The sequence below is a fragment of the Lutjanus erythropterus genome, chromosome 20, assembly GCF_056507025.1.
Source record: "Lutjanus erythropterus isolate fLutEry1 chromosome 20, fLutEry1.hap2, whole genome shotgun sequence".
Lineage (NCBI taxonomy): Eukaryota > Metazoa > Chordata > Actinopteri > Lutjaniformes > Lutjanidae > Lutjanus > Lutjanus erythropterus.
Genome location: NC_139336.1, coordinates 8,094,438 through 8,106,806, shown reverse-complemented (window position 1 = coordinate 8,106,806; position 12,369 = coordinate 8,094,438). Strand labels below are relative to the sequence as shown.

General features: G+C 37.7%; 1 protein-coding gene across 1 annotated transcript in view; it reads right to left on the bottom strand.

The window, feature by feature from the left end:
• The window catches only part of LOC146308145 (uncharacterized), a 112,723-nt gene that overhangs the window by 5,290 nt on the left and 95,064 nt on the right, over positions 1–12,369 (bottom strand). The window contains exons 44-64 of the mRNA XM_084746269.1: positions 10,801–10,854; positions 10,569–10,676; positions 10,210–10,263; positions 9,938–9,991; positions 9,529–9,582; positions 8,846–8,899; positions 7,453–7,560; positions 7,235–7,288; positions 7,081–7,134; positions 6,877–6,930; positions 5,821–5,874; positions 5,471–5,524; positions 5,325–5,378; positions 5,070–5,123; positions 4,582–4,635; positions 2,698–2,751; positions 2,507–2,560; positions 1,830–1,847; positions 1,475–1,528; positions 1,084–1,146; positions 737–902 (exon numbers count right to left, since the gene is read on the bottom strand). Of these exons, the coding sequence (XP_084602395.1) occupies positions 737–902; positions 1,084–1,146; positions 1,475–1,528; positions 1,830–1,847; positions 2,507–2,560; positions 2,698–2,751; positions 4,582–4,635; positions 5,070–5,123; positions 5,325–5,378; positions 5,471–5,524; positions 5,821–5,874; positions 6,877–6,930; positions 7,081–7,134; positions 7,235–7,288; positions 7,453–7,560; positions 8,846–8,899; positions 9,529–9,582; positions 9,938–9,991; positions 10,210–10,263; positions 10,569–10,676; positions 10,801–10,854 (1,327 nt within the window). The remainder of the gene's footprint in view (positions 1–736; positions 903–1,083; positions 1,147–1,474; positions 1,529–1,829; positions 1,848–2,506; positions 2,561–2,697; positions 2,752–4,581; positions 4,636–5,069; positions 5,124–5,324; positions 5,379–5,470; positions 5,525–5,820; positions 5,875–6,876; positions 6,931–7,080; positions 7,135–7,234; positions 7,289–7,452; positions 7,561–8,845; positions 8,900–9,528; positions 9,583–9,937; positions 9,992–10,209; positions 10,264–10,568; positions 10,677–10,800; positions 10,855–12,369) is intronic.

Here is a 12,369-nt window from a genome sequence, read left to right as displayed (position 1 = left end):
TATACATATATATATATATATATATACATACACATACACACACAAATATACATATAGATATAGATATAGATATAAAAATAGTGCCAGTCAAAATTTTCTCATTCAATGTTTTTCATACATTGTTATTATTTTTTCTACACATTAGATTAATACTAGAGACATCAAAAGTATAAAATATGGAATTTTATGGAATTTTGTGGTAACCAAAAAACGTGAAAAAGACAAAATATGTTTTATATTTTGAGATTGTTAAATAGCAAAAAGACTCACACGCCATCTTCTGCACTTGTAGTCAAAGCTTTAATAACTGCGTTGTTAAATTTTGATTGCAAAAAATCGAAAACTAAAACTGAACTTTGAATTGTGTTAAGTTTCAAAATGTCGACAGTGATATAAAAGGTAATTCTAGAATACTGAGGTCCTAAAATATAACCTGGGAGTAAATATTATCCTGCTGCCATCAGGCAGAAGACACAGAAGTACCTCCTACTGCACAACTCGACTGAAGAGCAGCCTTTCCCCTCTGGCTGTGAGACTGTTTAATTCATCCTCAGCACTCCACCTTATAAATTAGTTTGTTTAATATTTTTATTTATCTCTACAATCGATTACAGTCAATCAAGCAATCAAATGTGTACATGTCTAACAGAGAGGACAGTGTCCAAATCTCCATTTCTAGCTCAGTGATTCCTAAAATTATTCAATGTGGTTTTATTTCATTCTTTGGGGAACTGACCGCTGCTGTATTCAGGGTGACAGAGCCAGAGCTCCAGACAGGTGGTGGCAGGATGCTCCTTGCTGCCGTCAGGAGGGTCCACCAGCAGCCGAAGCTCCTGCTGCAGAGAATCTAGCAGAGTCTGGATCAGAGGATAGTTGGGCTTATCGGACACATACATCAGGTCCTGGACATGGAAAGAGAATTAAAACAAAAAACACATACAACTGATTTAGACAATTTGATATTTTAGGGAAAAAATAAGCTTGTAAGCTGTGTTTTTTTTTCTTTTCATGTTTATATAAATGCATGTCCAGTGCACTGGCAATTGTAACTCTGCGTTCAACGATGAATACATGAATACTTGCCTTAAGTTGTGTCAAAGTCATGTTCAGTGATGGTCCTGGGGGTCCAGGAACCCCAGGTGGACCCTAAAACACAAAGAAGATGCACAAATTGGGTATACGCCACAAAAATATCAATATTAGATCCAGATTTTGAAAAACATTGCTTTCCCTCACAAAGTGAATTATGAAGTCAAATATAAAAATGCTGTGAGCCAATAACGTGAAAGAGGTTTATTTCTTAAGCCGTTTCACATTTTGATGATCTTCTCAAATCAAATAATGTGGTGTTGAACTAGGAAAATCTTATAATTATAAAGTCGCTATGATTAAAATAATAACTCAAGAGACAGATGAAAATTTGGGCCCATTTACTGGATGTTAAGCTAATGTTGGCAGAAAGCTATAAACTTACTGGGAGCCCCCTCCTGCCGGGCAGACCAGGCAAACCTTGGTATCCTTTCAAACCCTGCAGGGAGAAGAGAATGTGATCAGCACATCAGACAGTTCCTCACAGTTCTGTATGATAATACCACACCATAAAATATAAAACACATTGATATGAAAATAAACACAGCTGCAAAATCCCACTACATTCTAACGCCATCTCCAAAGTGTGACAGTTTTATGATTGCATGTGCCATCAACAAAAACCAGAGCACATCTGATGTAAAAAATTCTCCAGGGCATTTGCTTCAGATAACGGTGAGTAAGAGCTGAAGTGAGTTTGATCTGTCAGGACAAGAGTGCTTGAGTTGATGATATCATACCTTTAATCCAAACAAACCCTGCGACAGATGAGAGAACAGGAGAAGAAAAGGGCATTAGTATGAATTTCCAGTGTGAAGTGGATTTATCAACAAAGAGCCGCACAGTGCTTTTATCTGCTGCATTAAGAACCATCAGCCATGGCTTCGCAGATTTTCTAACCTAAGTCAATGGATTTTTTTTCCCCTAAGACACAGTGGGCTGAACACAATCATTATAGGCTGTTGAGCTGTGAATGATTCAGCAGACTGGCAGCTGAAGAAAAGATTAGTCGGCTGACAGATAACAGTCTGCACTTTACAGGAATGACTGGAGTTATTATAAAACAATAACATTTCCATCACACGTTCCACTTCTGTGCCGTCTCCATTATTCAGACACAATCTGTAAGAGAGTATCTGAGTAACAGATGAACTGCTCGAATTCAAAATGTGAAAAATATCCCAGACAAAACGCATAGCCTGAATAAACGCTGTATATCTACAGGGAATTTTAAACACAGTCGCATCGTCTTTCTTTTCGTAAAAGAAAGAAACATAAACAACAAAAAAGCCTGAAAAAGACAGTGCCAAAAAGGGAAAAACAAAATACTAGTTATAAACAGTTAAAAAGGAATATAATAGCCAGCAACAAAAATAAAGTACATATGTTAAATAATGTATTTGTATGTTAAACTCACAGGCAATCCTGGCATCCCTGGTGTACCCCTGGGCCCCGGTAGACCAATATTTCCCTACAGAAATTAAATAAATACATAAATAAAAAAACAAACATCACATCATAAAAATATATTCAAATGTAGTAAACATTCAAGCTTCAAAACATACAAGGGAAAATGAGAAAACAAACTACTATCTCAGTTTTGTGTACCTGCTCTCCCTTCAGGCCCACTGGACCTGGAAACCCAACTGGACCACGAATACCCTGAAAGATATAATGTTTGCAGTGACTCACCCACAACTAAACTCAATAAATACCCATCAGACCAACATACATTCTAACAAAACATTGAATGATGGTATGATATTTTCCTCTAGTTCTAGTAAATCTATTTGAAAATAAAGTCATTTTACCCCATTGACTGTTGTCAAACTTTTAACATGATTTGCCAAAATGATGATTGTTGCAGTGTGCTACCTGGACAAGCGCCAATCTATCAGAGCAATTCTTGGCATTCTGTATGTTCCTTTGTGTGTTTTGTTGTTTTCTACGTTTCTTAACATAAACAAGTGGATAGGTCACAAAATGTCGTGGGTAATGCTAAAAAAATTAACAATGGATTTAAAAAGGCAAGTAGTGAAGCATCTGGAGTCCAGCTGTTGACAGGAAAAAACAACTGTCAAATAACCGCCAGAGTCAGACCTTTAACATCCTGCTCCAACTTTCTCTTTGTTAAAAATGAATGAAAACTTTCTCAGCTCATCAATTATCAGTCACCCAGTCCTCACTATCAGATCTCTACAGCATGTCAGTTTGAGGTAAAACTAAACACACAAACAAAACTCCTCCCATCCTCGACTGTTAGAAAATCCCTCTGGCCAAGAAAAATATATTCAAAAATAGTTCCGCCAGGCAGTCGCATGATAAAAAAGTAATGAAGAGCTTAGTACTCTAACACATGCAAATATCTGGATCGACACACAGAGAGGGTTCATGTGTTATTTAGCCTCACCCTCACTGATATAAATGGGGTTGACAAATGACATGTCACAATTCAACAGCACCAAAACAAAAATTTAGGATTTATTGCTACTGCTGTGTTTTAGTGAGATGTATCTCAGCAACTGTCAACTGAAGGTATTGAGATAATTTATTATCATTAGACAACACAGGGATGCACAACGAAAACAAAGCTATATTCCCTTCATGCTACAGACATATTGTATATTTACAGATTAGGGCTGCACAATATGCTAAAAAAAAGTTATACTGCGATTATGTGACTGAAATTGTGACTGTGATAGGCAATACGGTTAGAGGCAGTGATCATTTTAGCGTTATAATTTTAATTTTTACTGGAAAAAAAACAAAATCATGATGATGTGACATTTGTTGGGGTCTGTACCAAAAAAACAAACATGTTTTTCTTCATCTGAAGAAGATGAATAAGATTTGTAGGCCAGGATCTCAGTATAACATTATAAAGCTGTTCTCTCACAATTTTTCCTTTTTCAAAAAAGTGAAGTCTGATTCTGGTTCTGGTTCTGCGATTTAGATACTACACTTGGCCATATTGCAATTTTGATTCAATTGTGATTAACTGTGCAGTTCTAATACAGATAATCAAAATCCAAACAGAACAGGATAAAAAAATATAAAATAAAACAAAATATTTTATGACATAAAACAAAAAAAGATTAAAACAGTTTAAGGTGGCTTCAGCAAAAGCATGTCTTTTAAGCACTGCCTCGTCTTGCCATTTGACTGGATTGAACTAGTGCATATTTCTTCAACTGCTGCAACAACACCACCTGTCTTTGAACAGACCCCTTAATTTATGTAGCATCATCATTGGGGGTATGGTTGAAATTTAAAGAGAGACCGTTAGACATATGTTCAAAATCTCTTGTAGTAGTTATTAACATACATAATTGTTTTACTGAGGCTTTAAATGAAAAAGTAAGAATTCTATAAGGGTACTTAGACTAGATCATGAAACACTTTTCAGACAACATGCATGTACTGACACTTTTTTTTTTGTTTGTGCAGATCACATTAGTTTTGTAGATTATTTTCTTATTAACACATTATTACCTTCATGCCATCAGTTCCAGGTGATCCAGGCAGTCCCATGTCTCCTTTCTCACCCTGAGGACACAAATGATGTGAGCAATGAGCCTTAGCAAAACAACAGCCAGGTACAACAGTATTTTTATATTCCTGCTTATTTGGCCTATCAGTCCTTTCTACTTCAGTTGTGTGTCACTCTCAAGAATGGAATTTAAAGAATCCATCATTGCTTTTGAAATGATTAAGTCTTACTTATTCAATATAGAAATTAGATATATAGTGTGATTTTGCTGTACATAATGGTCTTGTTCTATGAGCTATCATATTTGATGAGTTGACATATTTTATGTCTTTCTTTTCTTTTATTATTAGCGTATTTTTATTTTATTTTTTTTACTGTAATCATTTTCTTTAAATGTGTGTAAACTGAAACTGAAACCAAATAGATGCAGTTAGTTTTATGTCCTTCAGCTTTCACTGTATCTGTGTCAGGTTTATGAATTCTTGTTTACCTCTTTCCCCTTTTCGCCTTGATCCCCCAGCTCTCCAAGTAAACCCGGGATTCCCTTGGTGATGAAAAAAAAATAAATATATCAAGTGGATATCAATTCACCAACTGATCAAATGCACTTCAATTGTGAAATTCATTACAAACTGAACAGATCAGATTGCTGAATAGGATATTTCAGGACTAATGTGCTGATATGTTCAACCATGACATAAAAAACAAATGAATGGGTGTTAACTGAGCAAATAAATTAACTTACGATGAGGCCGGGCCACCCAGGGAGGCTGGGCAGTCCTGCGTCTCCCTTTTCGCCCTGAACATCAAAACACAATCTACTGTTGGCTCATACATCATAATTAAAGAAAATGTACACAAAGCCTGAGGTCTTGTTTCCATATATCCCACCTTTGGTCCTCTGTCTCCTCTTGTCCCTCTGGGTCCAGCCTTCCCCCGTTTCCCCTGTGGACACGTTTGCCATGTTTTTCAATGAGGCAACAGAAAACGAGGGGGGATACAGACGAAACAACTTGATGTTTTATGTATGAATCTGTACATGCAGTGGCTGTCAGAACATCTGTTTCCCTGCCCACTTCAATCTCATGCATGCACACCACAATATCTGCTGAGGATTCATGTCATTAACACTAAACAAAGGCTCCTTTATCACAAAGTTGTAAAAGAGTACCAGCATTAACATTACAACCAGAGATAATGACTTAATATTGACCTTCAAGTTTGAGACAGAAAGCTCTTACCCTCCTTCCGACATGCCCCGTCTTCCCTGGTGATCCATTCTTGCCATCGTCTCCCTGTAACAGTAAATCAAAACTCTAGTCAGTGAAGAAGAAAAAACAGAGAATTCTGTTACAAACATAAATGTAATTTTGGGGGTTAAAACTGCAATTAGATGCCCCCTGCTGGTACTGAAATGTAACTGCTGCTGCAAAATTAACTTCCCTATTTGACAACTAGTGCCCAAAAACTATCTGCAACTATAAAAACACATCTGCATATAAATGCACAATTGTAGTTAGAGTATTATTGACCAATCACATTTACTTCCATGGAGATAAACAGTGTGTGTGGACAGCAACAGAGTTGGAATCCCAGAGCCCTTCGGCTACAGTCTGACGATGATTTAGCTTTTTAAAAATCTATCTGTATTCATATACATACATCTGGTCTAAATGTGGTCCCTCAACATCAACTCCATTCTTACATCTGAAGCTGCTAATCAGACGGTAAACAATTACAGTGTATGGAAGTTTTGTTGAATTTCAACTGCATGCAGGAGGTGGAGATAGGCTTTAAAGAAATAGTACAACATTTTGAAAAACTGTTTATTCACTTCTTTCTAAAGAATTTGATAAGATTGATACCATTATCATGTCTGTAGGGAAAATATAAAGAGTGAACACAGGGGGAAATTGCTAGCCTTTCAACAGAGCCAGGCTAGCTGTGTCCTCCTGTTTCCAGTCTTTATGCTAAGCTACTATAACTCCAGGCGAGGAAATGAGTGCTTTTACAAAATATTCAAATGTTCCTTTAACTTGTGTCGCATGTTTATGTATTTTAATGATTTCTCCAATTCAGTGATATTACTATATCTTGAAATGAATAAATAATATGAACGCAAAATAAATTCCAAAATGGAACAAATGATTTTACTGTAAATATATCCAACTTTAGATGTACTGGACAGTTAGAATGTATAAAAGAACATGTTAAATTACATATTGACATGCAAAAAGACATACATAAAATAAATAAATAAAATAAATGAATAACACACTTGACCACGAGGATCTTACCTTCTCTCCTTTCATGCCCTGTTTCCCCTCAGACCCTGGTCTTCCTTGCACTCCCTGAAAACACAGACAAACCATGCTTTGCTTGTTTACCCATTTTATCAATAATGAATCACTACCAAACAAATGGTATAATTATAGACTCCTGGAGGCAAAACATAATTTCATCAACCACAGTTTCTGTGTTGTACACATCCACACACTTACAGGAGCCCCTGTGGGACCCGGGGAACCCTGGGGCCCCATCTCTCCAGGAAGCCCCTGAAAAAGACAAGGAGGAGGCAAAAACAGAGTTAGCATTGTTGAACGGAAAAAAGGAAATTAAAGTGTTGATGCAACTCAATAGTGTTTAATTTTTTACCTCTAACCCTGGTAGACCCAGAGGACCTCGGATTCCTGGCAAACCATCATCACCCTGCACAGGTAATTCATATTATTCAGGTAGTTTTTTTGGATATTTGATATTTAAAGATATTTATCAATAAGGTGTAGCACCATACAGACATGCACATACATTTATATAAGGTGGATGTGTAAATGCCATACAGATGATACATATAACATGAAAATCCCACTGACCTGTTCTCCTGGTGGACCTGGAGCTCCTGGCTCTCCCTTCACTCCCTGTGGCCCCGGTTCTCCTTTAGGTCCACGGTCTCCATGTGGTCCAGCTTGTCCTAATGTACCCTGCCATGCAGACGTCACAAAAATGTGATAGAATTACCTTCACTCGGACACTTGGAATCAACATGAGCTGTTACAGTGAGATTCCTGGTGACTGGATTCAAAAGCAACTACACTTCTTTCAGTTTGATGTAGAAAAAATTCCCACATCAGGTACTGTACCTCTTCAAACTTCTGTGATCTATCTAAAGACAACATCTGTAAATGCTTAATACTTCAGTACCAAGCTGATGCTAAACCTTTTTGACCCAAGGGGGTCAGAATATGTATTCTGTGTAAATGCTAAGGGCTACCATGTTTGGGCTAACGTAACGTGACCCCAGCTGGAGGTAGCAGGCTACCATCCTTTCAGTCTGTGTCATCGGTCATCAAAATACAACCTGTCAGTAAATTTAAATTATTGCTTGCACTCTGAATTCAGCTTATATTCAAAGTTTATCAGCAGAAATCACTTTGCACTCATTTACTTTCCAGACTTGTGTGAGGCCAAGGAGGCAAAGAAAAAAAACACAATGACTGAATTTTGTTTTTTACTGTGGTATGGAATTAGGTATTGTTATTGGTATTGACTGATAGATTTCCAGTATTGTGACATCCCTATTTGCAAGTACTTCTGACCCCTGGTGGCACTATACGAAAAGTCAGAAGATCAATCAATCAATCAACCACCAAAGTTACAGTTACAGTTATTACAAGTTTCATGGCAGTCCATTCAATAGTTATTAAAACCTTTCACTCAAAATCACAAATCTCAACCTCATGATCGTGCTAGACAAAAAGTCAGGGGATCGCCAAATCATGATGATTCATCCAAGAGCATCTGCACATACTTCATAACATCCATTGAACAGTTATTGGAATATTTTAGCTTAACCGACCAACCGACAGGCAATACGTCCCTAGAGCCATGCTACAAACCACATATGATGTGATAATATCTGACCTGATACACTTTTTTATGTTGGTTATGTCATTGAGAATTTCCCTTGTTGGAAAATGAACAGGCTAGCTGATATAGTCAAAAGTCGGTGTGTCGTTCAGCAGCAGTACGCTATAATAACCATGAATACCACAGTAATTAAATTTCTGTCTTAATCATTTTGAAGTGTACACCTCACACAAACACTTAAATTGCTGATGTTTGCTGTGATACAACTAAGGGGAAATAATTTGTCATTAATAATTTTAAAATGTAGCTTGCATTAGCAACCCAGCCAATACAAGAGAATCTGCACAGGCAAACACACCAAATACAGTGAACAACTTTCTGATACTTGTGGATACTTACAGGTGGTCCCAGCCCCCCTGCATCTCCTCTGACACCACGTGCACCTTTTATTCCCTATGTACAAAACAAACAGAGCAAATAAATGGATTTGGTCATATTTAGTGCCTTGCATAAGTTTGAATGGCCCTTGGACTTTTCCAAATTTTGCAGTGTTACAACCTGGAATTCAGATTAATTTTATTAGGCTTCTGACCATTTGATTAACACAACACCACAAGACTGGAAGGGTGTACAAATAATTTTTGTTGTGAGATAAACAGATTTGCTGTTGTACCACATTATTTCCATTTGTTAATGATGGATTCAATGGTGCCCCATGAGATATTAAATGTTTACAGTATTTTCCTTTTTTTTAAGGTGAGGTCCTTGGTGTTCATGATGTTATTTGTTTTGTAATGTTCTCTGAGTCACTCTGGCCATCATGGAGCAGGTGTATTTATAGTGAGATTAAACTGCACACTTTGCAATCTATTTAACTAATTATGTGACTTCTGAAGGTGATTGGTTACACCTGATCTTAGTTAGGGTTTTCCCAGCAAAGGGGGTGAATACATATGCACTCAAAACTTTCAGATTTTTATTTGTAAATCAACCAGGGCTTGACAAAATGAATATTTATGCTAAGCACTGTAGTGACCCTGTACTCCAGAAAATAGAAAATGTTAAATGGAATTAGAGTTTACCTGAGGGCCTTCTGATCCTGGAGGTCCAGGAGTTCCTGCAGGCCCAGACTCCCCCTGAAGAGATGAAAATCTTTTAATGCCATTCCTGTGACCTTTATTCTCTTATTCAAGCAGAGCACTGCAGGTATTGAACCATATATAAAAAAAGAGGGTGTATTAGAACGAGCACAATGTGTTGCTGGCGAGGCAGGAGTCCTCTCAATCAGATGATTACTGAACGCCAGCACTGATTAGTTCCTCTTATTCTCTGTCATCAGCAGCTGTACCATTTGTCCACAGTGGAGCAGTTATCAAAAGTCTGCCCTCATGTCCTTGAGCAGAGAGCTACTCTCTGTTTTCTGGGGTTGACTGTACTGCAATGAAACAATTATTAACAACATTGTGAACATATAACAGAAAATAATATTACCTTATGGCCCAGAGGTCCATCTAGTCCTGCGGGTCCTAGAGGGCCTGTGGGTCCCTAAAATAAACACAAAGACACCACAGAAAAACTATTAACACTGACATCAGTGTGAACATGTGTGGAGGCAAGAAAAACATCTCAAAACAAAACTGTAAAAAAAATGTATGTTGATGGATCAATAAATGTCAATCCCAGCTGTGAATGGTTCGAATAAAGGTTAATTTAAAGAGCAACTTGCCATCAACAACATCAATATATCCTGGCAACAAACTCACCTGTAACCCCACCAGACCTGCAGGTCCCACTTCACCCATGAGCCCCGGTTCACCCTGTTCCAAAGCACGAACATGACATCAGAAACCCTTTCTACTCATCAGTGGTTGGAGCCATAAAAATATAACATATCTTCATTTTTTAAATGCTTCAGTAATTTCCTCAGACAAGTGGGTACTGTAATTTTTAGCAACAGGAGTAAAAAGGAAATTTGTTGGAGACTATTTTCAGTGACGGATTAAAACACATTTGGTGCTTTAGTGAGTATTTACTGCAGCAGGACAGTGTATGTGTGAGTAAAACTAGTGTGTGTCCAGAACATGGAGGAATGTGCCACCCAGTGCAAGAGTGTGGTCCTCACCATTAGTCCAATGTGGCCCTTATCCCCTTTTGGGCCCCTTTCGCCATTTTTCCCAAGATCTCCCCAAGGGCCTTCTCGACCAGACAAACCCAGAGGTCCCACCTCTCCCTGCCAACAACAACCACAGTCCGATCAGAAACCGTAAACATGACTCAGAGTCAAACCAACACAATCATCCTCGTGATCAGAGAACTTGTTCCTTCACTAAGTTTGACAACCTAAAGTAATATACCTTGTCCCCTTTGGGTCCAGGATCTCCAGTTTCACCAGGATGCCCGACATCACCCTGCAGAGGAAGAATGAGCGTGAGAAACTGTCTTTCTGCACGTGAGAAACAACTGTTTAAAAGTGTGGGAAATATGCTTATTCACTTTCTAGCAGAGAGATGAGAAGATCGATGAGATAAGATGACACAGAGAAAAATTAGGTTGTTCAATTTTATTTGTGTATCTTATCCCTTGTTATAGAGAACCATTAGTGTCACAGAAACAGTAATGAAGCTTTTAATTAATTAACAACTAATTGTACAATAAAAATAGACAGAAGCACACTTTGGGTCTGCGTCTCTAACCAGTCAAAGTGCTTGTTAGTTATGGTTATGACTAATTTGAATTGCTTTACCAGCACAAGACCTAAAGTGTTGTGAAAAGGCTGAAGAGAGAAACCATAAATGATTTAAGCAAACTGGAAAGCTAATAGGAGAATGAAAAGTAGTAGAGAAATGGAAATACAAATAGAAAAGGAAAGTGCCCTTTTCAACGCCTGATTAAAATCTGTATCCTTAGATCAATTTGTGAATCTATCTACTCGTTGGTAGCTCCTTCTTTTTGCTTTTGTTTTACTTTTTTTTTTTTCAATCCAGTGATCAACTCTGCCAAGCCTGCACGGATGAAAAACTAGCACCACATCTGACTGCTTTTAAAGACAGCTTTTCAAATTCATTGGCAACCTGAAAAATTGTGTTTAAAAATGCCAATAAGTGCTATAAAAAGTGATTACACACTCTATTAAGAACCTGCTGGACTCCATTAATTTTTTTTCCCCAACACTTCAAGGTACATTTTCATAGCCTGGGAACAAGATGCACCTCTGAGCTTATGTTTCATATTTTTATGCTCTCAAAACTGCTTCGCTCGTCTAATATGGGGTGGGTTTGATACAATGACTGGCAGAGAAGTCTCACCAGTCCAGATATAAAAAGTCACACATCATATATTCTGAGTACAAACAGATCAGTGCTGATCAAATATGGATCAAGGTTCTGTTACTGTATTGCCTATTTCTGAAATGTTTTTAGAAAAACATTTTGGTCTACTGTTTAGCTGCAATATGAGAAAGTTAGTGATCAGGCTGTGATTTTTTTCCTGCAGCCCAACTTGCCTGTCGCTCACCACTATATCACCAGTTTTGTTGTTCTGATTGGTTATAGGTCTATTCAGTTGCGCCCAAATGCATTTTGGTCTACGCCCCTTGAAAATCAAAACTGTACTGAGAGGTAACATATTCATGTTGTAGAACACAAATTTAATCAAGCTGAATGAAGACGCTCCACTTGAGGGTATCAGAGAAATTACAGGCCAGGCCAGCTCTGTGCTCACTCTGTTGTTATATAATCAACATTTAAAAACCCTCACAGGAATCTGAGGGAAGCACTGCCATCATCGCATCATCAAGAACATTTTCATTTCATGGTTTATGTAACAGTGATGGTAGTTTAATGCTTTTCAAACCATTTCATATGTATTTCATAGAGCACCTGAAATACTCTCAGGCTCACAACAATCTGCAATACTAACAAGGA